This window comes from Eremomyces bilateralis, assembly GCF_010015585.1.
Source record: "Eremomyces bilateralis CBS 781.70 unplaced genomic scaffold P152scaffold_8, whole genome shotgun sequence".
Taxonomy (NCBI): domain Eukaryota; kingdom Fungi; phylum Ascomycota; class Dothideomycetes; order Eremomycetales; family Eremomycetaceae; genus Eremomyces; species Eremomyces bilateralis.
In genome coordinates this window covers 682,545-708,295 of record NW_022985074.1, presented here as the reverse complement: position 1 = coordinate 708,295, position 25,751 = coordinate 682,545, and the positions used below count along the sequence as shown (strand labels likewise).

The 25,751-nt window shown below is 53.4% G+C and overlaps 11 protein-coding genes across 11 annotated transcripts; 6 read left to right on the top strand and 5 right to left on the bottom strand.

Moving 5' to 3' along the window:
• Positions 1 to 653: 653 nt before the first annotated feature.
• Positions 654 to 2,467, bottom strand: P152DRAFT_449089 (uncharacterized protein; the record flags this gene model as incomplete). Its single annotated transcript, XM_033678093.1, has 3 exons — positions 654 to 740; positions 802 to 2,106; positions 2,408 to 2,467. The coding sequence occupies 3 exons, from the start codon at positions 2,465 to 2,467 to the stop codon at positions 654 to 656; spliced, it is 1,452 nt and encodes a 483-aa protein (XP_033534632.1).
• A 450-nt stretch (positions 2,468 to 2,917) lies between these two features.
• P152DRAFT_503658 (uncharacterized protein) lies at positions 2,918 to 3,921 on the top strand (the record flags this gene model as incomplete). The annotated part of the gene is made up of 4 exons (XM_033682350.1): positions 2,918 to 2,960; positions 3,015 to 3,081; positions 3,126 to 3,446; positions 3,506 to 3,921. 4 exons carry the CDS (start codon positions 2,918 to 2,920, stop codon positions 3,882 to 3,884), a joined length of 810 nt encoding a protein of 269 aa, XP_033534631.1. The 3' UTR covers positions 3,885 to 3,921.
• A 594-nt stretch (positions 3,922 to 4,515) lies between these two features.
• P152DRAFT_368918 (zinc-binding oxidoreductase) lies at positions 4,516 to 5,475 on the top strand (the record flags this gene model as incomplete). The annotated part of the gene is made up of 1 exon (XM_033675471.1): positions 4,516 to 5,475. A coding segment is annotated over one exon (960 nt), but the record flags the coding sequence as incomplete, so codon positions are not given.
• A 143-nt stretch (positions 5,476 to 5,618) lies between these two features.
• Positions 5,619 to 7,537, bottom strand: P152DRAFT_396454 (uncharacterized protein; the record flags this gene model as incomplete). The annotated part of the gene is made up of 3 exons (XM_033676357.1): positions 5,619 to 6,696; positions 6,743 to 7,229; positions 7,276 to 7,537. The coding sequence occupies 3 exons, from the start codon at positions 7,535 to 7,537 to the stop codon at positions 5,619 to 5,621; spliced, it is 1,827 nt and encodes a 608-aa protein (XP_033534629.1).
• Positions 7,538 to 11,739: 4,202 nt separating this feature from the next.
• Positions 11,740 to 13,096, top strand: P152DRAFT_458166 (uncharacterized protein). The gene is made up of 3 exons (XM_033679395.1): positions 11,740 to 11,968; positions 12,031 to 12,193; positions 12,259 to 13,096. The coding sequence occupies exons 1-3, from the start codon at positions 11,888 to 11,890 to the stop codon at positions 12,906 to 12,908; spliced, it is 894 nt and encodes a 297-aa protein (XP_033534628.1). The 5' UTR covers positions 11,740 to 11,887; the 3' UTR covers positions 12,909 to 13,096.
• Position 13,097: 1 nt separating this feature from the next.
• P152DRAFT_473520 (uncharacterized protein) lies at positions 13,098 to 14,405 on the bottom strand (the record flags this gene model as incomplete). The annotated part of the gene is made up of 4 exons (XM_033681243.1): positions 13,098 to 13,173; positions 13,223 to 13,327; positions 13,384 to 14,314; positions 14,369 to 14,405. The coding sequence occupies 4 exons, from the start codon at positions 14,403 to 14,405 to the stop codon at positions 13,098 to 13,100; spliced, it is 1,149 nt and encodes a 382-aa protein (XP_033534627.1).
• P152DRAFT_334054 (uncharacterized protein) lies at positions 14,353 to 15,800 on the top strand. Its single transcript, XM_033675285.1, has one exon. The coding sequence runs from the start codon at positions 14,744 to 14,746 to the stop codon at positions 15,761 to 15,763; it is 1,020 nt and encodes a 339-aa protein (XP_033534626.1). The 5' UTR covers positions 14,353 to 14,743; the 3' UTR covers positions 15,764 to 15,800.
• On the bottom strand, positions 15,518 to 17,706 carry P152DRAFT_458163 (uncharacterized protein). The gene is made up of 3 exons (XM_033679394.1): positions 17,440 to 17,706; positions 17,328 to 17,376; positions 15,518 to 17,266 (listed from the first exon to the last, which is right to left on the bottom strand). Exons 1-3 carry the CDS (start codon positions 17,492 to 17,494, stop codon positions 15,838 to 15,840), a joined length of 1,533 nt encoding a protein of 510 aa, XP_033534625.1. The 5' UTR covers positions 17,495 to 17,706; the 3' UTR covers positions 15,518 to 15,837.
• Positions 17,707 to 18,734: 1,028 nt separating this feature from the next.
• Positions 18,735 to 20,971, top strand: P152DRAFT_449083 (acetolactate synthase; the record flags this gene model as incomplete). The annotated part of the gene is made up of 3 exons (XM_033678092.1): positions 18,735 to 19,095; positions 19,154 to 20,869; positions 20,922 to 20,971. The coding sequence occupies 3 exons, from the start codon at positions 18,735 to 18,737 to the stop codon at positions 20,969 to 20,971; spliced, it is 2,127 nt and encodes a 708-aa protein (XP_033534624.1).
• A 391-nt stretch (positions 20,972 to 21,362) lies between these two features.
• P152DRAFT_466290 (fumble-domain-containing protein) lies at positions 21,363 to 22,814 on the bottom strand (the record flags this gene model as incomplete). The annotated part of the gene is made up of 3 exons (XM_033680684.1): positions 21,363 to 21,645; positions 21,709 to 22,712; positions 22,743 to 22,814. 3 exons carry the CDS (start codon positions 22,812 to 22,814, stop codon positions 21,363 to 21,365), a joined length of 1,359 nt encoding a protein of 452 aa, XP_033534623.1.
• Positions 22,815 to 24,134: 1,320 nt separating this feature from the next.
• On the top strand, positions 24,135 to 25,007 carry P152DRAFT_449081 (uncharacterized protein; the record flags this gene model as incomplete). Its single annotated transcript, XM_033678091.1, has 1 exon — positions 24,135 to 25,007. The coding sequence occupies one exon, from the start codon at positions 24,135 to 24,137 to the stop codon at positions 25,005 to 25,007; it is 873 nt and encodes a 290-aa protein (XP_033534622.1).
• Between the last annotated feature and the right edge of the window lie 744 nt (positions 25,008 to 25,751).

Below are 25,751 nucleotides of genomic sequence, written 5' to 3'. Positions count from 1 at the left end.
TCCAAATACCTCTGAAGTGGAGGTTTTAGGGTAATAGATCTGAATTCCGGGCGTTGTCGGGACAACATTACCCCTCCTTAATCACGATAGGCGATAAACAGGCGCTCCAAGATCGTCGGTATCCATGGTACTACCATAATTACTAAACATAAAAAGTACAGCAGCACTGTTCTCCATCCTGTGGAGTACTAGTAGCCAAAGTGTATCGTGTAAAAGCCCTGCCCAATTGCCTAAAGAATAGCAAGACAGCCGGTGTCTCCGTATTGAGATCCGAGTATTAATACCATCAATTCACGGCAAAATTCGGCTCCTCTATCCGCTCCGTGCCATCCGCTTCAACAAGAGTTCGTGGGTGAGTTCAATACTCTGTAAGATCAGCTTGAAATAGACTGTGGCTGCCGTCAGCCTGCACAGGAACAACTATAACAATACTCAACTCCATATACCAGTTGATTTCCAGCCATACTCATTGTCAGTGACAAATAGGAGGCCAAGCCTCATCCATGCACAACACAATACATCTATCCACAAATGCATGCTCGCGGGGTTGCAACTGATGTCTCGGACACAATTGAGGCCCTCGTGGACATCATGAAAATAAAACTGGCTAAACATGGTCCTGCGTAACTGTCCGGGGAAGACGCTGCAGCATATCATGTCGCCAATATTTCGGACACTTTCTTGACGTTGACGGACATTCTCCAGGTGCGGCATGTGTTCCGATAAATCGCGTACCCAATCTCGGTAAGGAACAGAATGTCCCAATAGTGATATAGGAAAAGACGGACGACGACCCCATACCTTTTTCCTGACGAAGGGGAACAAAGATGACCTTGGAAGCGTCGAATCAGCATCAGGACGAGGGGCAATCAAACGCCCCCCTGGTAAAGGCTGACTCTTCGAAGGATGGCGCTGTGGAATCCCGGGTACATGCCCGGTCGCTGGCTGGAGCGGAGGAGGAGGTGGTGGTGGTGATGATGAAGGTGACTGGGGGAGAGACCTTCCTGACGCTGGAGGAGTCGGGGCTGGTCCTGGTGCTGGGAGCGCTAGAGGTAATGGTGGTGGTGATGGCGACGGACGAAGTGGCTGCCCTTGTATTGGAGGAGGTAGAGGTAGAGGTAGTTGCTGTCCCGGTGTAGGAAGAGGTAAATTTGGAAGGCTTGAAGAAGGTTGGGTATCTCGGGCTGCCTTCAAACGTGGGTCAAGCCCTGGTTCTAGAGGCATGTACGACCATGTAGCGCTTCGAGATAAAGGCCTTGGCCTTGGGGCGCTGTCTTGGTCAAGGACTGGCCAATCCCTTGGACCAGGTGCTTGGTGATTAGTCTGTGAGGGAGACCTTTCTGCTTGAGCGACATCTGTGGGTTGATGTAAACTTGAGGCAACCGTAGATTGCGAAGTTGCAACTCGTCCTTCATCCGGACGTGGGACGACCACAATTGGGCCGGGTTTGTTTCCCACATGTTGAGTAGTTCGCACACCTTCTGTGTCTACTGAAGGCGGTACTGCAGCACTGGGTTCCTTTCCATCGCGCGTACCTGCATGATGAATAAGTGGACTTCTCTCAGAATTCCCATATTCGTCAGCACTGGATGTGTCGAAATGAACCGTAGGTTGTTGCCCAAGCCTCTTCCTCTTCTTCTTTTTATTTTTTCGTAAGGCTTCCTCTTCTGAGTCGTCATCATCCTGGGTGAGGTTCAATGGAAAAGTGGACGAGCGTGCAAGATGTGGAGATACGGGATACCTCGCGAGTGGTGGCAGCTGGGGTATCAGACTCCGCCTTCTATTGAAGCCTCGCTGTAAGTCTGCAAACTCCCCATCCGTATCATCGGAGGCACTAGCGACAGCCTGGCTATCATCTACTCGCACATCATTGCTGGGCTCTTTGCCTTTCGTAGCATTTCTACTGCCCTCTCTATCACCAGCGTTGTTAAGGTCTGGTGCTGCTCCGTCCGTGACGGGGTTTTCAGCTGCTGGTGGCACCTCGGCGATTTCCTCGGAGTTTATCAGCCCCGTCAGGTCAATATCAGCCGGAGCCGTCTTGACTGGATTGTTCGATGAGTCGACTGATATCCGATTCTGATGTTTGGTTTGCCCATCGTGCAGATCCTGCGGCGCTCGTCAGTTTGGATGATAGCGAAGCACATATATATATTTGTGGATGCTGCTAACAGAGTTTCCCGGATTCTCTGGTTTTCCTGGTTAGGATCCTGGCTCCCTCGTCTCGGGTACATGGCTCTGAGAAGTAGTGGTTGGAGGTTCAGATGGTTGTTCGGGCGAAGTTTGCTCTATCGCCTCGTTATCTTGTTGCATCTCAGGGGTAATACACTACGGGCCGTGTGTGCAGGAAGTAATAAACTGTCCACTGTTAGCAGCAGCTCGTCCCGTTCCACTCCATTCACAGACATACTATGTAGTAATAGGTATAGTTATAGGTAATTAGACGCGATTGAACTTCACTCCATCGCATTTCTCATTTGCTTCAGACTCAAACATTTGCGTCCTGGATTTCAAAGTGGCAATGAGTAATGGCTCTCTAGTCTCTACGGCCCTCCCACTACTTGAGTGAAAATCCCCCACAGCCGAAGTTGTTGCCTGAACCAGCCGCTCGGTTTATCGTCAACTGCAGCTTGTCACATTGTGATTGGCATGTAGCCGATGGGGGCAGAGATCATCAAATCATGCATCCTATTCTGTACTCTACAGTGACCGGGATCACTCCTTATCCGATAGTCGGATCCGACCCTCCCCAGCCTTGTCAATAGCCTCACGGTAGTCTTGCGCTGATGTGAAGGGGAACGTCGAGCTGCTAACAATTTTCGTTCAAACGGCATTCATCCTAATTTCAGTCGCCAGCAGCAATTCTAGGCATATACCAGCAAGAAACCTAGAGATATGTCGAGAGCCAGATTTGCTTACCATGTCGAGAATTTCATGGTCGTCATTTGCAAGTAATATTTTACGTACGCCAGCGCCCCTCGCAGAGAATCTTGCGTGATCGACTGATTGGAAACCAGCTCTCATCGGGTATCATCACATTCTGATGTTTGCGTTGACCATTGGAATCATCCTTTCTGGCGAGAGGTTCCACCATAGTTTCATCCGGACTACATTAACCCAATCCAAAGTCTCGTCCTCGCAGGTTGCACAAACTCGTCTAGCTTTGGGCGAAGCGTATATGTTTTGTCCCTGACTTACCAGCACACCGCGGCCCCTCCTACAAGTACGGACCTGTTCCGAAATATATCCGACATTCTCTCAACTGCTTCGGAGAGTCTGGACGTGACTGTCCGCGTTGGATATTTCGGTCTCTGCATCAATGACGGCAGCGGCTGGAGATGTCATCGATCCGTCCCTGGACTGGGAACCACTGGAGCACCCAATGATCCACTGATGGTGGTTGAGATGGGAAGAAGATATAAGGATGAAGTTCTCTTTCCTGGACTCCTGTAAGTTACCTACTTATAACCGCTAGTCAGTGGACATTAGAAATGGCTGACAACGGTAGAATCGGAGCCATGGGGATATCCCTTTTGGTGATTGTAGCATTATCGACGTTCCCAGGATGGCATGAGGAAACGGATGAGGAGACGGGGTCAGTAACAGAAGTGAAACCGTTCCCATCTCGAGCCGTATCTCAATGCGCCCTCGCCGCGACGTTCCTCGCTTCATTTTTCACCCTTATTTCAGCTATGTGGCAACATGTCTCTGCTGCTGCAGCTATTGCTACCCTCGAGGTCTCCCTGCTTGGTGTGATTACTGCACATGTTGGGGCAGTGGCGACAGCGTTTGTGTGGTTACAACTTTTGTTGCTCGTCCTGGTCACACTCGGGCTCTTGGTTATAATCGTATCATTAGCGATATTAAACGAACTAACGAGCGATTAAATCGGAGTCCACCATTTTCATGAGACACTTGCGTTTGGAGGTAACAGGGCTGGTTAAGCCAACCAGTTATCGCATCATTGTTGCAGGCGTGGAAGACTAAGGCATTTGCAGGATATATAGCACCATACCCTTATTAATATAGAGGTTACTATTAATATTGAGACGCGGAATCTGTCCTTGATGTCGTTCTATATTCACGAACACAGTGGCACATGTCAAAATGTCGGTTCCCCCTGGTAGTACGATTAAACTCAGGGTGCCATATGTAGTCCAGGGTTTCGAGGTAAGCATTTCCAGAGCAGTAACTGATTATAAATGACCGTGTGATTTATATCACAGTATCCAAAATAAAGCTCAGAAAGGACTCCGATGAAAAGATGAGCGCACACGATAGTGCACAATAAGAATCATCCGCAAAAGCCTATTCGGGGATGAGTCCGCACATATAGGCTCCTCGCTGGTTACAGTTTGTCACACCTGCCTCTCTCCTTCTCTCTCTCTCTGTCTAGGCAGCGGAACTTGGTGTACCTATCTATTGATTCCATCCGATCTCCTCTTTCAAGTCAGATTAAATCCTCCATCGCACAGCATGTCAAATACCACGGATGCTCAGAACGGTGCCCCCACCGTTCTTCCCACCACAATTCCCACCCTCCTCTGGTCCCCAGCCTCCAAGGCTCTCACCCTCTCCTCCTACCCTCCCCCAACCCCAACTCCCTCCCAACACCTCATCGAACTCCACAGCACCGGCCTCACCCGTGGCGAACTCACCTGGCCCGAACCCAACTCGTGCCCCCACCCCATCCCAGGCCGGGACTTCGCCGGCATCATCGTCGGCTCTCCACCCACCCCTTCCCCTCGCCCCTTCCGCCCCGGCGATCGCGTCTATGCCCTCACGTCCTTCTACCGACCTGGGCACGCCCGCACATACAGCGTCGCGGAGACGACCGAGCTGGCGCGCATGCCGGCGACCCTTGACTTTCACGAAGCGGCGGCGGTGCCGATGAGCGCACTGAGTGCGTGGCAAGGGCTTTTTACGAAGGGGGGGCTAACGGCGGAGGAAAGGAGCGGGGAGAATGAGGGTAAAAGCGTACTGATTACGGGGGCGAGTGGGCCGGTGGGGTTGTGGGCGCTGCAGCTGGCGAGATGGTCAGGGGTAAGGAGCGTTGCGGTGGTGCGGACGGGGAAGGAGGGGTTGGTGAGCGAGTTGGGGGCAGATGAAGTGGTGGTGTATGAGGAGGGGGGGTTAAGGGAGTGGGGAGAGGGGAAAGTGGGGGTGGAGGTGGTGTTCGACTGTGCGGGTGGGAAGCTATTGAAGGAGGCGTGGACAGTTGCGAAATCAGGAGGGAAGGTGGTTGGTATAGCGGAGCCGCCGAAGGACCATTGTCCGACGGACGGAGTTAAAGAGGATGTTAAGGGAGAATGGTTCATTGTGGACCAAGATGGAGTGATGTTGGAGAAGATCACGGATTTGATCGACGCCGGGAAAGTGAAGCCGGTGGTGGATAGCGTGTGGAAGCTGGAGGAATGGGGGAAAGCATTTGACAAAGTCGAGACCGGGCATCCACTTGGGCGGGTTGTCGTACAAGTGCAGTGAGGTTGTCTTGAAGGCATCCCCGATACGTTGTATTGAATAAGTCGTGGCCCAGAAAGTATTATTATTAACCGAAAATCTAAAATGCCGCTCCTTATGTAACTCGCCAAAGCTGCTATCTTACACACGATTTCCATGAATTAGTGGTAGTCCAAGTACTCTTTCGGAACCGTAGGCCATGCATCCACGCCATCTTGAATAAGCATAGACATGCCTCCAGCAAGGTGAGATTGGATGTGGCAGTGCAGCAACCACGGCCCTGGATCCGTGGCCTGATACCGTACCACCATCCAAACAGGAGTCGGTCCAGATGGCAAACTGCCGAAACCGTCTCGACGGGGGGGATTAACCAGATTCAAGGACCCTGGCGGAAGCCCTGCTACCGCCTCGTCGACCGTGTCGTATGGGAAGTCCTCCATGCCTCGTCCGAGGAACCATACTTTGTTGCCATGCTTATGCATCGGATGAGGTGGTCGGCCGGCTTCGGAGATGAAGATTAGATCCACGACGGAGTCTTTGGTCGTGGAAATTGTGATATTGTCCTGGAGGTATGGTTGTGGGTCAAATAGGATGGGTGGTTCGCGTTCATCTCGATTACGAGGATATCGAGTGCCGTTCACCGCCCATAGATATATTGCGCCCATTGTGGTCATGTACAGTTTGAATGTAGCATCCACGGTGGTGGGGAAAGGAACCGGGGAAAATGGAGCGGTATCAAGCACGTTTAGTCTTGTGACAGCGGTAGCGGTAGCGTCCAGGCTGTTATCCAATATGAAAGGCTCCGAGATATCATCCGTATTGTCCGCGCCGTACGAGAGTATTGCGTTTCCAGAAATCAACTGCGCTCCAGTATTGGACGAAAACCGGATGTTGTAGTCGTCGATTGGTTTGTCCAGCTCCACGAGGATGGAGTAGCGATCACCGTTCGTGATTTCGAAAGCTTCGACCCGCGTTGGCTCGATGTAAAGACCATCAGCGGCATACACCCACATGGGGTGCTCATCGATCGAGAATAACCCGGTATGGAGGCCAAAGGCGCCAATAACATCAATGGCAATCCAGCTCTTCGCACCATTGGCTTTTCCGGTGGCCTTGATTACTTCCTTCGAGCCACTCGTTGACTCGCAAACCTCGAAAATGGCTGGTGGCATCTTCTCGGGATATGGTGGAAGCGTCGCATTCACCACGATGCCAGCAAGGACAATAGGCGGTAGGCATCTGTTTGTAGTTAGTCTCCACGATATATAAATATCTGCGACTCTACACTTCCCCTCTAGCAGTCATGGTCGCATTTTCTGGTTCTAAAATAGCCAATTGCTCCGGGCGTGTCAATGCGTTGATCTTATCCTGTTCCCAGCAGTCGACGGAACCCTTGCCATTGAACAGAATCGAGCCAACACATGCGGTTTCAATGTTCGTGTCGGTCTGGATTTTCCAGGTCTCAAACGAGTCGACATGTCGCCAGTCGGAAAGAAGCAATGGGACCACGTTCTTCTCGGCCGTTTCAATGGCTTTCAAGGCAGCACGGTCCGTGGTTATTTTGCTGAACGGCTTCGTGACGGTATTGTCTGGCCTGATTACAATGGCACCATACATGCCATCCTCTATTTGGTCTTGGGTGTGGGAATGATAAAAATAGCTCCCGTATTGCGTCGCTTTCCACTTGTACTTGAATTCTTTGCCCGCGCGGATCGGTCGCTGGGTCACTCCAGGCACGCCATCAGACCATGGCGTCCCCAATTGCTCGATACCTGTTCCTGTCAGTCCGCTGGTTTCTAGGGAGGATCCAAAACAGACCATGGAAATGGATGCCCGTATTAAATGGCATCTTGTTCTTGACGACCACTTCCACATCATCTCCTTGCGTGATGTCGAGTGTCGGCCCCGGAAACTCCCCATTCATAAAGATCATGTTCCGTTCGGGACCCCCATCTGGATTCCCTTTCTCCCATGTTAACTCGAGAGTAAACCGCTTGGTACGACGACGTCCTAGATCTTGGGCGAGACCGATGGCGGAAAGCAGGAGGATGCATGTAACCAAAAAATACTGACGCACCATGGCGATAGAGGATATTTGCGCAAGCTAGAATGAAAGTGATAACATCGCTTCTAAAAAATACCAATGCGACGAGGCGGCATTATTGTATGAATTGACGGTGGATGCAAGCCAAGCGCCAGCGGCAGAATAAGGTAATCAATAGACGGCGAATCCAATTGATGATATGTTTTACGGTGCACGCCTCAACTGTATGATCCCTTGCCAATTTCTGTGATCATCGTTGTTGCTGCTCTCTTCGGACGAAGACCGACATGCGTCCCTGTCTCACTTGCCTTCGCCGTAATCCTCGGATCATGCGAGGCACCGACCCATAACCGACATCCTTTCCAATTTGAAAATATGCATCCAAGACTTCGATCGCCTCGGCGAAAGGGGAAGTCCGCATCGCGAAGTGAGAACGATCGCGGACAACCTCCGAGAAGGGGCTTGAGGAAAGTGACGCCAAACAGACCCAAACGTGGAGTGAACGATGTATCCTCGATGTATCCCCACTCCCAACAGACAACAAATGAGACAGCCAAGGAAACAGGAGGCTCAGTTCCCAAGGTGATGGAAATTGGATATGAATTCATATGATGCTCGAGATAGATGCATGGTGTCAGCACTTATCTAAGCGATTCCCGGTGGCTTGGATTGCGAACAGGACCCCAATGGGTTTACTGGCTCGGGGGTGAGTAGATGTGAATGCCAAGGCAGACCTAAACTATTCCTGCTGATCAGATAGATACTAATGGAGGATCTTGATCATTGACTGGTGCCAGGTAACATTTGGCAAGGTGAGAGCAAGGGAGCTGGTACAAAATACCGGGAATGACTGGAGGATGCAGTTTCGACGACTTGTGTAGCTGTAGACACTGCATAGAGGAACAATAAATGACGTCCATCTGCGCTCCTGCGAGTCTGTGACAGTTGCCACGCGCAACCTTCATTAATGGTCGAATGGCCTTATTGGAAATAATTTCGCCTTTTGGGAGTCGGGCATTGGCACATGGCAGGAATTTGCAAGGAGATTTCAACAAAGATGTGACCATCCAGCCCTGTCGCCATCATAGAATACAATGGAATACGAAGTCTCCATATGTCCTGGCAAAACTCGCCCCGAAAGCAAAGGTATGTGAAATGTGATATGTCGCTGATCTTGCTCTCATGCGATAAACAATAAACGCCACGTTCGTATTTCAGGGGTTCCTTTCCTTCGTCCAGACACGGTTCTGGTTGATGATCAGTTGAGCCTCCTTTCTTTCACGGAATCTCGAATGCTCGACAATTCCAATCATGCATCATTTAGGCCAACAAAATTATTCCGTCCAGCCATCTAGTTTCGAACATTAAATCAGTATCAAAATCCGTCGTTACACGTCCTCGAGATGCAAAATCTCGGTTCCGGTTGGTTATTTCCCCTGTCATATTTTATTGGCTGAAATACCGGAGGATTCGACTAGGCGTTCAGCTGATTAGCAACAATAACCAATGTTTATCAATGTTGAACCGAACATCATCCTGATTTGAGATTAGAGGGCGTCAAGCCGTCAAACCACCGCTTTAATAACATGCCACAATAGGATACACAGAACTTTGAATACATCTGCAGTTGTGTACAAGGCCAAATGTGTTCACAAAGCCTCCTTCCCCTTCCCCCTGAAATTTTCCTCGATATCCTGTCGATCCTGAACCAATCAAGCGACCGCAAGAAGCATTTATCGCGGCTCTGCCTGACATCGAAGTCATTATGTTCTCTTGCTCAGCCTATTCTGTACAGTCATTGGGAGTCTCATTACCGTTTCGCACTGAATTGGTCGACCCTTGCTGGACCCTTTCTGAGAACCATTCTAATCAAGAAGCCGGAGCTTGCTTCGTGCGTCAAATCGGTGGTCATCAAACCGGACCCTCACCTTTGGGTCGGGCAGTGTGACAACAGCCTCAAACAGCAAATCATAGACAAAGTCGTCGCGGCTCAACTCGACTGCGAATCCGACCTGCTCAATAGGCTGGGGCGAAACAGCTCGTCTGCCATCCAAGCTGCGATGTTGCTGGCTCTACCAAGGTTGGAGACCTTATGGTTCACACATGTATCCATCGACGAGCATGTGGCCATACGGCTGATCGTACTCGAGCCGTCCACGGGAAAGATTCGATTTGACCTGTTTCCCACCCTTCGGGAAGTCAAGCTTCAGAATCAGGGGTCCAATTTTGATTTCAATATATTGGCAAAGTTTTTCCACCTACCTTCCCTCCGGCGATTGATCTGCGGTGGAGTGGGGTTAAGAATACCCGGTCCTTCAAATCATGAACCAGGTCTCGGGTTTCCAACCCGCTCGTCCAATGTTGAGGCCGTCACACTAGGAGGCCGGTTAGATGAATCTTCGATCAAGAGCATTGTTTCCTCTTGTAAGGTGTTAAGAGAATTTTCACACACGCAATCTCCCGGAGACTATAGGGGCATGAATCAAATCGACGCTGGAGCGATTTCTCGCGCCCTTGATGTCCACGAGCTTACTTTGGAGAGGTTATATTTGCTCTGGCCACACCACCTCGACCTACTAAACACTGTTGGGTCCATCAAACGCTTTAGTACTCTCAAGGAGTTGATTATTTCCTCCATTTGCCTGACTGGATTCCCGACCGCGAACGAGGTCGATGCATGGGAGGAGGAAAGGAAACATTTGGCCTTGGCCGCTGTTCTCCCAACATCTCTGGAGCTATTGGCTATTGTGGGCGCTTCCAATCGCATACGAGATCTTCTCAACGACTTGACGATGTCCCATGAAGACAGTCTGCCAAACCTCAAGACGATTGAGCTTCGTGAATGGCAGTACAACAATGCCGCCCGAGAAATCGTTCAATCATTCTCGAAGACATCAGTTAAAGTGCTAGTCAGCCCTGGCACGGAGAGCATATATGGATTCAATTATTGAGGGTACGGCGGGCTCTAGGATCCTGAACTTATATTGAACGCTTCGTTGAACGCTTCGTAATACGTAGGCAGGTTGGATTCTCTCATCACTAAGGAAAAGGGAACCAAGATATAGTACCAGGCGGTTTGAAAGACTGCCCTGGAGCATTTATGAGTCTGGACCGTAGATACAGGATTTAAACAGCTGGACAGATACCCTCAGTATTCCGTTGGGCTGAAACCTCAAGTAGGAAATCAAAGGGGGTAACAAACACTATAGGTCACAACATATAAATAGTAGGTATCTAGAATGTGAAATCAAGATGGATGCATATGTAGTAGTATCATCTCGGCATCAATCAACACGTCCACCTCGGTTATAGTTGCTCGATAAAGTCTCCACTGCGCAGTCTCCTGAGTCCTGGGCTCCTGGTACTTGGTAGAGATCGTTCGTTTCTATTATTGAATAATGGGCCAGACGTAGTAGGTAGTGAGCAGAGGAGCTCTCCGTGGAGAATACTGGAGATCCGAACGGCCCATTTGGCCCGTTTCTCTAGCTACCTGGGTACCTTACCTACTTCGTCTGTTAGCCTCGCTTTGACAGGCTAGCCATCTAGACTTCTGGAGCGTTACAACTGTCGCTTATTACCCTTTCGTCAATGGAATCCTTCATCAATCATCATGCAGCCTTGCCTTGTTCGAATGAGGAATGAGAGGTTGAGGACTGAGAAGTCGGAGAGTGAGTCGACGGATACGCTAATTAGCACAGATCGCGTCATGGCCCACATGGGTTTTGGAATTACAAGTACTTTAGTATCAAGATATTCCCCCGCAACCTACTACGTAGTACTTCTTTTAAGTAAGTTGATTTTAGCGTACCCAGTTTTTATATAGGATAAGTCGATAGCATGACTGCTGCGGCCTTAGGGATATTGTCAAATGCCAAATGTGCCATCGTTGGCATTGTCGATGCGGGTGCAGTCATAATACATTCAGAGCATCAAGCTTAACCCAGACGAGGAGTCTTGTCTACTTTTTGTGTTCACCCAAATAAGTCAGCACACCTTGGTATGTAATATAACTATATAAGAGAGTTTACCTCAGAATGCCTTCAATCTTCATATCTGGTCTCAAGTCCTTGCTGTTGCGTTCTCCTGAAGCTGTGGCTTAATAGTTTTCATGTCATTGGCTCTTTAAGAGCATCGCTAGGATGTTGTTCGCCAAACGTCACGCTAAACACTCGCCTCCTTGTCCTGAAATAGTGCCGAAGGATTGGGCGGAGCCGCGAAGGGCCAATTGCCAAACCGCCGATGCATCGAATACAACCGTGCACCACGCAGTTCCCATGGGCCATGGCGTTCGCACTCTCAAGAGTCGTTCGTGGCTCTTGTATCCGAATCGTCTTGGAAACCTATTTCCATCGGTCTAGGTGAAGGTATGGTGACATTCAAACCATCATGAAGTTCTACATCGCGTCGACGGCGCTATTAGGCGCGATCGGCCTCGTATGCGCTGATCCGTGGTTACCTCCTTGCGCGGTATGTGGCCCTTTACTAGAAGAACCCGGCAATTGGGGAAGCAAAGCTGAGAAGATATCTAGCAAGCATGCGTCGCGTCAACACCAGTGCGCTGCCGACCGACCGACTTTTCGTGCGCCTGTACCACGAAGAAGTACATCAAGGCGTTGATGTATTGCATCATCTCCGACTGCAGTGCCGAGGATCAAGAACATGCGATCGCGTATCTGGATGATTTGTGCCATGGTACGTCCACCCCGTCCTTTTGTTTATCCATACATGGAACCGAATAACTGACTATTCTCCTGCAGCGGATTGGCAGCCGCAGACGAAAAGCTGGTTCGCCCCACACTGGGGCCTCGAACTGCGACAATTTCGAAACACGACTTCAAACGGGACAAACACCGGCGGAGGTACATCGGGAGGCGGATCAGGAGGCGGATCAAGCGGATCAAGCGGATCAAGCGGATCGGGAGGCAGCAGCACCTCTACACGAAGGAACGGTCTAGGTTCCGGAGCCAAAGCAGGCATAGGCGTAGGCATTACGGGCGGAGTCCTGCTGATCGGCGCGCTTGCGGGTGGCAGATGGTGGAAGGCCAATCGAGGCAAGCAGGCGGCAGCCGCCGCGGCCGCCGAGCCGCCGCCCGTGATGTCGCAGCCGCCGCCCGGACCGCAGGAGATCGACGGCACGCAGCGGCCGTGGGCAGGGTCGGAGTTGGCGGGTCAAGGGATTGTCGCGGCATATACACCATCTTCGGGGACTCACGAGCTGCCAGTCAATCAGCAGCAGCAACAAGGGGAAAAGCCGCCTGAACCCGCTCAGGGGCCGCCGCAACCGCCTCAACCGCAACCGCCTCAACCGCAACCGGTGTATCAGGGACACAATCCACACGAGATGCCGGCTGGAGTGCCGGGTTGGTATGGGGGACCGCAACCGGGATCCGATCCGCCGAAACCATGAGTTAGATGAAAGCGTGGCTGGCGTTGTGGGGGTCTCTTTTGTGGATATATCTTCGATTGGAGTGTTAATCTCAAGCATATTGGCATACCCGGGGCGCGAGAATGGGTTATTCAGATGATTGGCATCGCAGTTAATAACCATCTACCACATTTTTCGATTTCTAGCTCCTGTCCCATGCGAAATCCGGAATCACCGAGTGCACGTTAACCTAATGACACGAAGAAGGTCGGCCGACACTCCCATTGCCGTGATGTCGCCACCAGCCCTATGATGCTCGTCAGAATGCGTTGCACTTCACGAAGCGTGCCACTTACCCTGCGCCCTGAATTGTCAGAGGCTTGCTTCCATATCTCTTCGTATAGAAGTTGATGATGTTGTCGCTGCCTTTCAGACCGCCAATTGGATGGGATGGATCAAATCTAGGCGCCAGTCAACTTTTGCCATCGCCAGGACTACTGAAAGGATGGATACGAACCTCTGTAGTCCAACCTTGGACTCTCCTGAAATAACATCAATAGACCCAACATATCGAAGGACCTTTCCGTCTTTCTCAGCAGATGCCTTCAGCTCATCCATCCTCGAATCGAACTCATGGAGCTTCTCCAAAAACTCGGCTCCGCTAGCACAGCTCTCCAGCTCGTTCGGGATCAGGCTCTGAATCGGAATCCCTTCCAACTCCAGTTTCATACCGCTTATTCTCGCCAAGATGACTAGTTTTCTCGCGACATCCATGCCGTTCAAGTCGTCCCGCGGATCCGGCTCCGTGAACCCCGACTGCTGCGCGATCTTCACGGCCGCGGCGAAATCCATCCCCTTCCCTGCGCCCGGGACCGGCATGAATTGGTTGAATAGGAAACTCATGGTCCCGCTGAAGACCCCTTCGATCTTCCGCACCTCATCGCCCGTCACCAGCAGATCCGTCAGGGTGTTGATGATGGGGAGTCCGGCGCCCACGGAACTTTCGTGGTAGATGTAGCCGCCCTTGCCGGATTCGTTCCGGCCGTTCTGCGCAACGGAAATGATGGATTCCCATAGGGCCAGGGGGCCGGAGAAGGCCTTCTTGTTCGGGGTGACGACGCTGATGCCCTGGCGGATGAAAGTGGGATATTCCGCCGCAACAGTCGGGTCGCTGGTGTTGTCGACGACGATCCGGTGGCCGGATTGTGGGTATTTCGTGAGAAATTCGGCAACTTCGGAGGGACTCAAGGGAGAGGTGCCGCGGGCGGCGAGTTCTTGTTCCCAGTATTGGAGGTCGACTTGCTTGTAGGAGTCACGGTCGTACAGAGCAGTTTGTGATCGGGCCAAGTAGACGACCTTGACGAAGACGGGATTCGAAGGAGATTTGGCCAGACGAGCCGTAATCTTGGTCAACTGCTTCAGGAATGGTTTGCCGACTCCACCAACACCTATTAAACGTCAATTTCGGCACTTCCTGCTGACTTCGGGAGTGATATAAATACCAATGATGGCAAGAATGACATCCGCAGCACCTGCCATGATGATGATTTTCCTTCTGAGAATAACGGCGACAAACTTCGTAATTCAATGGACTGGTATATGAGGAATGTGAGATGAACTTTTCAAAGGACAAATATCAAGACTTCTGTTCAGGTGGTACCTCCTTGCAGCTGAAGATAAATTTGCGGGATGGAGATATTGCGAGTTCGGCGGGTGATATGATGACCCCTCCCCCACAATTTGGGCGTTACCAAGGCGCTCCGCCATCCCTGTCCATTGGCATCTGCGCCTGTCATCATTTCGGGTTCTAGAATCTTATAGGAACTTTTTTGCTATTCCAAACCCTCCCTCCATCCATCGAATACCAAGCGGCCAAAATGCCGACGACAACTCCAGGCACTAACCTCTACGGCACTAGCCGCCCCAAAAAGCTGGCGGGGAACGAGCTTTCCGGCTCCTCGAACCTCGCATTCACTTCCCAGCTCTCCTCTCTCATCTCCGCATCCTCCAGGAATTCCTCCTCCGCTACGGCCGGTCGCTCACGGCCGCGGAAACCCGATATCTTCTCGGCGCACAACAAAGGCGTCAAGCGCCGCGCACAAGCCGACGATGCCGCCCGCAGCTTGGAGCAGAAGCACAGCACGAGCTCGGAGGGGGTGGATGCGGAGCTGTGGCGGCAGAGCCAGGCGAAGATGGAGGAGAAGGCACGGATATATGCGGCGATGAAGCGGGGGGATAAGGAGGATAAGGAGGAGGGAGGGCTGATCGATTTTGATCGGAAGTGGGTGGAATCGCAGGAACGCGGCGAGAAGGGGTCGTCGGGTGATGAGGATGACGAGGAGGATGAGGAAGAGGAGTTGGTGGAGTACGTCGATGAATTCGGGCGGACGAGGAAAGGGACTAGAGCCGAGGTGGGAAGAATCCAGCGCATGAGGCGGATCCAGGACGAGGATGAGAAGGAGGCGGATAGATTCACAGCACGGCCAATGATGCCGGAGAAGGTCATCCACGGCGATACGGTGCAATATCATGCATTCGATCCGGACGAGACTGTTGCGGAGAAGATGGCGAGGTTGGCCGCGAAACGCGACAAGGAAGCTACGCCGCCGCCGGACACACATTTCGACGCATCACGAGAGATTCGACAGAAGGGGCAGGGTTTCTTCCAGTTCGCGCAAGATGAAGAGGCCCGACAGAAACAGATGGGGAATCTGGAGAAGGAAAGGAAGGAGACGGAACAGGCGCGGGAAGAGGCAAGGGAGAGGAAAGAGAAACGGAAGCGAGAGGTGGAGGAGAGGAGAAAGGAGATTAGAGGGAAGAGGGCACGGAAGGAAGCCGATCAGTTTTTGGAAGAGCTTGGAGCAGAGCTTGGTGCTCCTGCAAAAGAAGAGGGTTGAGGAAAGTTATCATTGCATTGGCTGGGTTGTCTCACAGCACTTTCGAGCTGGTTCAGACCATCCAACCGTATATTCTAGAGCTTCAACTCCACAGCAGCCCTCTCCCATCCACCGCATTCCGAGTCCGGCTCCAGCTCCGCAAGCATCGTCGCCACGTCCATCTTTCTATCTCTCGCCTTCTCCGTGGTCAACTCGAGCAGCGTAGCCAGATTAAAGAGGAACGAAGGAAATGGGCTCGGCTCCCTTCCTTTCTCGAGCATCGACGTGAGATAGTCCCGCGTCTTTCCCAGTTGCCTCGTATACAGCAGGCAGACGGCCAGGTTGTTCTCGATGGTGAGATTGCCGGGGTACTTCGCGTGGAGGGATTCCCATGCGTCGACGGCGCCCGGGTAGTTTCCCTCGGCAGCTTTGAGGAGCGGCGGGAGGAGTTCGGCGGTGGATGGATGGGTAGACTCCAGCATAGATGATCCGGAAGGTTCTCCTTCCTGCAAGCCTTCGATTGCTCCCCTCGCTGCCTGTAGGCCCCCGAGACGAAGCCATACCAACCCTTCCGTGACCAGACTCTGTCGTCGAAATGCCATTGTCCCCTCATCTTGCTCGTTCGCGTCTTCTCCGGCACTAGAACTTCGGTTGAGCCCTCTCAAATGTTCGCCAGCACCCTCCAAGTCCCCAACATCCACCAGCACCCCTGCCACCGTGACCCCCAAATCCCGCAGCCGCGTCTTCCACATTCGCCGCTCCCCCTCCAATCCTTCCACCTCGCTCTTCTCTAACTTCCCCTCTCCCTCTTTCAACGCCTCTGATATCCTCCCTACATTCCCCCTCGCCTCCCTCGCCAACTCGTACAGCCCCATCACCGCCCTCCGCGGATCCACCACCTGCCCTGCCGGCCCCGGCCCCTCCGCCTGCAACCTCGTCAGCAGCACGCGCAGCCCGAACGGCACCAGATTCACTGGCCGCCGCCCCGCATAGCTCAGCCACATCGGTTGGGTCCAGTCCCCGATGGTCGCGGCGGCCTCGCGCGCCGCCTCCTCGCCGTGGCCGAGCAGCACGAGGCACGCGAGGCGGACATAGAGGAGAGAGAAGATGCGGTCGACGTCGCGCGGGGCGGTGTGCAGGGTAAGGTGCTCGGCGGCGGCGATGGCGGCGGAGTGGAAGTGGCCGTATTGGAGGAGGGTGGGGATCGGAGTGCGGCCGGCGAGGGCGAGAGAGCGGGATTGGAAGGGTTGGGGGGGTGAGGGGAGCGGTTGGTAGTGCGAGGGGGAGAGGAGATGGCTTAGGTCGAGTTCGGGACGGCTGGGGGAGAACGGGCGGGGGGACTGTCCGGGTCGGGTGGGTGAGCGGGCGGCTGGGTGGGAGGAACGGGGGGAAAGAAGGTTGGGGCTTTGGAATTGGGGGGCATAGCGCTGGGCTGCGGAACTGCTTGGACGTTGGGATGCAGAGTCGGGGGATAATGCTCTCGACGGGTTTGGGGGGAGGGATTCGGTGGTGGCCGATAGTGGACTGTAGGGTGTCAATTCATCTAAGCTCTTATATTTACGTAGTAGGAAGTCAGGTAGCTTACTCCTCCTGTTCATCGAGTGGCCCTCTCGTGCTACTCCGTGGACGATTAACTAGCAAGTGTCAGGAACAAGAGACTCGTGTCTGAGGATTGATGAAATAATGCATTGAAATACCTCTGCGCTCCTCAACCGAATTCATACGGCCATGACCCCGACCCTTTGGATCCATGTTGGAGTCTCTCAATGTTGTGTAGTACGAGAGGTGGAGGGAGGCGAAGTTTAGCAGGAATACTACATGAATTGCTCTATCTCCATGTATGTACAGCAGGGAGTTACTAGAGCTCAATTAAGATGGTTACTATGTAACACGGGAGGAGTGTAACTGTATATATGAATGATCCCTTATTACCGTACGACCCCTCAGGCAGGATGGAGTTGATTACGTACTCTGAAGTCTGAGGTTCTTGAGAATCACCCAGGCGGCGGGCCAGGCTCCAGGGATGATGGGGGCATGGGGCAAACAGGACTTTAAGGGTTGTAGCCTTGTAGTACTACGTATAACTAGTTAACGTAGTATGTCTTACTAAGACCACGAACAACCAACTTAACAAGTGATTTAACTAACTAACTTAGTGAATATAACAGTGCTAATCGCCTTATCGCCTTAATATCTCAGACCACATGCATATATCAGACAAAATTTCTTAAAACTCTCCTGCACGGATGAAAAGTGCAATGGCCTGGCCGCCGGGGTATGTCTTACTAAGCTTTGGCACGTGATCACAAATGGGTTAACGCCTTTTTGCCTTGTTGCCTTGTCGCCTTGTTGTGGATTTCACATTTCACCTTTGAAGATTTCTAGTTCGAGAGAATACATGTATGTGCGTGGATGGATTTGGCCATTTACTGGTACTGTACATGGAATTGCTATTACTTGTGCTGATTCTGATGAGAATTCCACCACATATCGACCGGATTGATTGATGAGATGGTTATTCGGAAGTACTCTAACGGGAACATATCGACTCATCCCGATGCTCTGACTTTGATTTACTTCCCCGCCAATTCCGACCGCCCCGAAATCGGTGGTCAAGGGGACCATGCGGGAGTCTGCGGGAACCAATCATGGCGGCCCAGTAACAATAATGTACCGCCTGATCGTTGTCCAACACCGTCCCCGCTTTGGCGCTCTGGCGCTCTCGGCTTGCATGGGCAAAGTTGCTGCAGTCTAGGGCGCGCCAGTCCAGTCACTCTGAATATGGCCTGGATTGTGACTCAATTTCGACTTTTCATATTGCCCTCCCCCCATCTTCCCTCTGATCCTCTCCCCTCTCTGCTTCCACGATCCTTTCTCTTATCTTCGCTTCTTTCCAGACATCTCCCCTCTTTTGAAGTGCCATTGGGTCGCCATCCGCGTCAATTGATGGGTGGTACCAGCATCCTGCCTTCACCGTCTTCCTCCCACCATCATGTTTCCCGCAAGGAAAACTTCGGCCACGGCCATCCAAACCCTCCATAGGGCCCGGCGATTTTCAAATACCGCAGCAGCTGCTGCGGTATCCCCCTATAGGAATCCCTCGCACGCATCAAAATCATCTCCCGTGAAAGATGTGCCTAAGCGAGGCCAGAGCACAGCTGCCGCGGCCCTACAACAGCAGCAGCACCAACGACCCGTTCCTAGTCCCGCCTTCAATCGAGACGATGCAAGACGGAACGAGGTGCAACCTCTCCGGCCTACCCGGTCGCCGGCGATGGACCATTCATTCGTGGGAATGAAGGGAGGAGAGATCTTCCACGAGATGATGCTCCGGCAGGGGGTGAAGCATATCTGTATGTGGAGCATGAGTCACGAATTGGAGAACGACTCCAGTGCTAACAACGTTTATAGTCGGCTATCCTGGCGGTGCGATTCTTCCGGTGTTCGACGCCATCTACAATTCGCCCCACTTCGACTTCGTCCTTCCTCGACACGAACAAGGCGCCGGACACATGGCCGAGGGCTATGCGCGAGTGTCCGGGAAACCCGGTGTGGTGGTCGTGACATCGGGACCTGGCGCAACCAACGTCGTGACACCGATGCAGGACGCGCTGATGGACGGAACCCCCATGGTGGTGTTTTGCGGGCAGGTTCCCACCGCCGCAATTGGAAGCGATGGGTTCCAAGAAGCAGATATGGTGGGTATCTCAAGGGCGTGCACCAAGTGGAATGTCATGGTGAAGAGCATTGCGGAGCTGCCGCGGCGGATTAACGAGGCATTCGAGATTGCCACCACTGGACGTCCTGGACCCGTCTTGGTTGACTTGCCGAAGGATGTGACTGGTGGCACTCTCACCCGACCGATCCCTATGGCAAGCTCTCTCCCCACACATCCTTCAGCGGCAACGTTGGCCGCGCGAGAACTGTCGCGGAGACAGCTGGAGGGCGCAATCAAGAAGTCAGCCGATCTCATCAACATTGCCAAGAAGCCCGTCATCTACGCCGGTCAAGGCATCGTATCCGCGCTGGGGGGTTCTCAGCTCTTGAGGGAGCTTTCGGAAAAGGCCTCGATTCCCGTCACCACCACTCTCCAAGGCCTCGGCGGCTTCGATGAACTGGACCCGAAATCCCTCCACATGCTAGGTATGCACGGTTCCGCATACGCCAACATGGCGATGCAGGAGGCCGATTTGATCCTTGCGCTCGGTGCTCGGTTCGACGACCGCATCACGGGAAGCATCCCGCGATTCGCGCCCGCCGCCAAAGCCGCCGCTCAAGAAGGCCGCGGTGGGATCGTCCATTTTGAGATCATGCCGAAGAACATCAACAAAGTGGTGCAAGCGACCGAAGCCGTCGAAGGCGACGTCGCCACCAACCTCTCCCTCCTCCTCCCCCACGTGAACGAAACCCCCATGTCCGCCCGCGCCGAGTGGTTCGACCAGATCCAAGCCTGGAAGACCCAGTTCCCCTGGGCATATGCCAAAGAGACACCCGGCGGCCCCATCAAGCCGCAGACGATCATCACCAAGCTCTCCGAGCTCACGGCGCCGTACAAGGAAAACGTCGTGATCGCCACCGGCGTCGGCCAGCATCAGATGTGGACGGCCCAGCATTTCCGCTGGCGCCACCCTCGCAGCATGATCACCTCCGGCGGCCTCGGCACGATGGGCTTCGGGCTCCCGGCCGCAATCGGCGCCAAGGTGGCGCGGCCGGACGCCATCGTCATTGACATCGACGGGGACGCCAGTTTCAGCATGACGTTGACCGAGCTGTCGACTGCGGTGGAGTTCGGCGTCGGCGTCAAGGTCATCGTGCTGAACAACGAGGAGCAGGGCATGGTGACGCAGTGGCAGTCGCTCTTCTACGAGGACCGCTTCGCCCACACGCACCAGCGGAACGCGAACTTCGTCAAGTTGGCCGACGCCATGGGGTTGCCTGCGCGGCGCACCGTGAAGTTGGAGGATCTGGAGACGGATCTGAAGTGGCTGCTAGACGACGCCGACCCCAGCTACGGGGAGGGGTACAAGGGGCCGAAGTTGTTGGAGATCGTCACGGATCAGAAGGTGGCGGTCCTGCCCATGGTGCCGGGGGGGAATGCGTTGCACGAGTTCCTGGTGTACGACGAAGGTACGTGGGCTTTGTCTCGACTCGAGCGGTCCGGTTGCTAACGATGCGATAGTCAAGGAAAACGAACGGAGGCGGCAAATGCGAGATCGAACGGGACGGTGAGAAGAAAAGGAGGAGAAAAGATCGAAGCATTTGTTGATACCTGCCTTGCGAAGCTCTGGCGTTTAGATTTGGGAAAAGTGTCATTCTGTCGCCCGCAGATCTCACATGGTTTGCTACCGGTATGCGAACCGTCCCGAACGCATTCGGCTTCGAAAAGTGGGAGAATATTTAATATTATATCACTCCCTTTGCTGGCGTCGATGGCTGGCTTGCATGTATATAGTTCACCCATGCGGACAGCACTCCGGAAAACGCATCTTGTTACCGGGTTCCAGATCGAGATCTGATCAACGCTTGTTGTGGCTCCTAAGGTATCTTTCGTACATGCGCGACATGAAAACATGAATCTACACCGAACGGAACGCTTCAATCGTCGCAAAATCCACCCCGCTCACTGCCCTTTTGATGTCGCCCTCGACAGCGGATGGAGCGCGTCCGTGCTATTCCTCCGCCCCCAGTTCAGCGGCTGGCGTTTCAAGAAGGCGCCGACCGCCCCGAGATACCCTTCGTGTCGGAGAAAGTACGCCTGCTTCTCGCCCTTGGACCAGAAGTTCACGGCGTAGGAGAGCGTGTGCATGGTTTGCCGGTGGCCACCGATGAAGGAGCCGCCGAAATAGATGTGTTCGAGGCCGTGCTTTTCCGCGTGGAGGTAGGCGATTTGGCCGATGTTGTTGCTGTAGATACAAGTTAGATACGCGAGCGAGGAGATCAGTTGCAACAGTGGGACGGTATCGTACCTGATGGCATAAAGCAAACTCCGGCTGATATCCTCCGGTCGGAACATCACCGGACCGTCTCCATCGTCCCTTTCCCGGAACCGGTCTCCATTCGATAGCCCACCATGATCCTCCGCCTCCCGTTCCGCCTGCCGCTTCATCTTGTAGACCTTCCCAAAACTGCTCGCGATGGTGGTGCTCTTCAATCCTATCTTGAGGTAGTCGGTCCCGTAGATGTCGCCCACGAGCATATCCACCGCTGTGTTATCGCCGTGGTCGGACATCCGCAACATCTCGTCGAAGTTTCGCGCGCCGGTCAGCAGAGAGAGCAACCCCCACAGCGTCCCGCCGCCCATGGCGGTCCCGCCCACGCGCTGAAACTGCCGCGGCCCTGACACCTTCACCATCGAGACGCCCGAGCCGATGTTCACGAGCAGGTAGGGGTAGATAGGCTCGCGGGACTCCACGAAGTGCATGGGGTCGTCCTCGCTATACGTAAAGACCTCGTTCGGGATCTCGTTGATGAAGAAATCCAGCCCGATGATCAAGCACTCCATCTCCTCCTCCCGCAGCACCTCGATCCCCAACGCCTCCTTGATCTCCTCGTAGTATTTGAACGCGCCGCCCCCTGTCGCCATGACGCACAGATCCCCCGGCGTGCCCCCGTTACTCGCCTCGTGCGCGCGGCGCAGCCGCCGCATGAACTCGATGCACGAGTCGATCCGCTCGGTCTCGACCTTCATGAAGCTCAGGCGGCCGCCCAGCTCCGGCGAGGAGGAGGATTCCGGAACGAAGTAGACCAGCTTCGCCAGCGAGCCGCCGATGTCGATGGCCATGTGCGAGACGACGGCGCGGTGGTTCGGCAGGCGGATGTCTTTGGTATGGTGGGAGGAGTCGAGGTGGTCGCGGTCGAGGTGGTCGCGGTCGAGGTCGTTCAGGACGGTCCCGTTCGGGGTGGTGGGTTCATCGTCGACGATGAAGGCGCCTTGGACGTTGATGCGGACGGTGCCTGGGTGGCCGATGACCTGGCTGTCGTCGGCGGGGGGGTTACCGACGGTGAGTTTGGCGGGCGCCTTGCCGGTGGGGACGTCGTCGTCGGCGATGGCGGAGTCTTCTCGCGGGGTCATGGTGGCGAAGGGCGCAACTCGCGAGGCCGCTGGTGGGATGGTGGGGTGGGTGCAAATTTAGGGTATCATGAAACAACAACGGGATCGAACTGAAAATGACTGGAAATGGCTGGAAAGATGCAAAGACTATGACTATGAAGAAGGAGCAGGACGGGGTGGAGGAAATGGATAATACCTCTCCCCATCGTCATGTTGGCGTGGTAGAGTTGTGATGGATTATTCTGCGAAGAATCAATCCCATCCACTGTACACCTTCCCTCCCGCCGGTTGATCGGCAGTACCGCTGCGGAAAAAAGTACCTCGGATCATGGAATTGCTACACGACGAGATTATAGAGGGCCACTCTTAATAGGCGATTATTAAAGGTGAATATTTACGGAGATTCGGTTGGAAGTTGGAACATCCCAAAGTTGAAAGTTGGTTCCCTTGCCCAGCGGCGGCGACATCCCCATGACTCGAGCTTCGGTCCCTCATCCCGTCATTTTGCCGAGTTTGTTCATCGGCTTCAGAAGTCCCGAATTTTCTAACAGGAGCAATTCGGCACGCGACAATGATGGATGATCCCCACGGGGCCGCGGTTGGGTTCAAAACTTATCAGATGGGTGGGTCCCACAAGTCAATAATATCGTATGGAATATTCCCCTACAATTGAATTGAGATTGTAGTCTCTAACCACTTTGAACCCGAGACCTTATGGCCAATCGGCCAGTGCTCACTACTCAGTAGAGGGAGAGAGAGATTCATACGCCCGTTAGGCCTCTCGGCGAGGCCCATGTGGGGAACTACCTAAGCTGGCTAATTACATACATTGGTGCCTTGTGGCCTTGTGGCCTTGTGCCCCCATTTTCTATCTTCGGTCTTCGAACTAACTTAGCTTCTAAGTTATATCTGCGGCTAACTACTCAGTAGAGGGCGGGGCACGTGGCAGAGATTGATTCTGAATTTCTGGTCCGTGTCATGTGACCTGAGCTACAGCTTGCACGTGACCCTGAAATGAGGCGATGCCACTGCTAAGCCACAAAGCGCTGCGTACGCCACATTCCACTCACAAGGGCCTTGCAAGGGTCTAGCGGGGTCCTTTAGACACAACGTCATCGCCTTGTGCCGCGGGTCATGTCAGTCTGCTGATTGCGTGTTGTGTGTTGCGTTCCTCTCCATGCCATTCCATCAACATCTGGTTCTTGTAATACTTGATATTGGGCTTTCATAATCCTTTATAACGTTTGATAAACCTTCCCACTTCACTCAAAACCTGCATTTCGAAAGCTACAAACAATTCACTTACTATTCAAAACAACGCATCCGACGCCCACTCCAACCATGTCGTCCACCGTCAACGTCGAGAACATCTCGCATCAAACCACCGAGAAGGAAGTCCGCGACTTCTTTTCTTTCTGCGGTAAAATCTCCTCTCTCTCTGTCAAACCCGTCTCCAAAGACGCGAAATCCCCTCAATCCGCCACCGTCACCTTCGAGAAGGAGACCGCCGCCAAAACCGCCCTCCTCCTCGACAACACCCAGCTCGGCCCGTCCCAAGTCCACGTCGCCAGCACCGCATCCATTGACGACCTCGCCGGCGATCGCGCCACCTCCGAACCCCTCGAGCCTACCGAAGCCGGCGACGTTGCCCAAGAGGATAAGCCCCGCGCCCGCATCCTTGCCGAGTATCTCGCCCAAGGCTACGTCCTCAGCGACAAGGCCATCGAGAAAGGCATCGCCCTGGACAAGCAACATGGCGTCTCCGAGCGCTTCCAGAAAGCCCTCCATGACTTCGACACCCGCTTCCACGCCAGCGAGCGCGCCCAGGCAGCCGACCAGCGCCTCGGCGTGTCCACTAAGGGCGGCGCGGCCTGGCGCGGCCTGACCTCCTACTTCGAGAAGGCGCTGGAAACCCCGACCGGCCAGCGGCTGCGGAAGTTCTACGAGGACACGAACAAACAGGTCATGGATGTCCACGGCGAGGCGAAGCACCTAGCGAGCCTCAAGAAGGAGGAATCGCCGGCCGGCGACGCCGAGAAGGCGGGGGTGGAGACGGTCCCTGGTACCGATCGGACGAAGTGCAATTGCGGCGCGAACGCGGCCGGCTGCCCGTGTCCCGCAGGGAAATGCTCCTGCACGAACTGTGCGAAGAATCCAGAGGCCCCCTCCCTAGAGAAACCGTCTGCTGGTGCTTCCACCACCGAGAAGGCTTAGGAATGAGAAAATTGGCGCTAAAAAAGGATTTGATTACGGGCAAACAAGCAATGAGATATCGCGAGGGATGACGTTTTCGCTTTTTTATGATAATCCACGACTGCTTTTTGCCGACTGATCGGTTTCGTCGTACGCTTCGTAGCACTTAGTTACCAAATCGATTGCTGCGGGTCTGTGCTCCATACATTTCGATCTCATGATTCCCATCTTATATTATAATGTGATCAAATAACTCGTAGTCAGAAGGAAGCGAGTATAGACCGTTCTTTCAGACATATGGTTTTGTATATATTAAGGATAGTCTAGGTAGGCTTACTCGACAGCCTGGACGTACACATCTCTAAAACCCTTCCCCTTCCTCAATTGCTTGATCGTCGCCCTTACCCAATGTGCTCTAGAAATCCTCTTGGCATAATGGAGGTGAAAACGTGCTAGATGTAGTTCAACACATACATTCTAGACCAAGGACCTTTCGCAGTGCTCTTAGTGGCCAAAGGATCGTTGAGAGCCCTCAAGCCGTACGTTAAACCATTGTCACTTGTTGTATATGGGAATGCCCACGTCCGACTCTCATCTCATACTGGATCGAAAGAAGTAGGAGATAGGTTCTCTCAAGACTTGAATAACGTTGCCTTAGAGTTGAGGTGTTTTCTGTTGTTCTGTTGTTCTGTTGTTCTGTTGTTCTGTTGTTCTGTTGTTCTGTTGTTCTGTTGTTCTGTTGTTCTGTTGTTCTGTTGTTCTGTT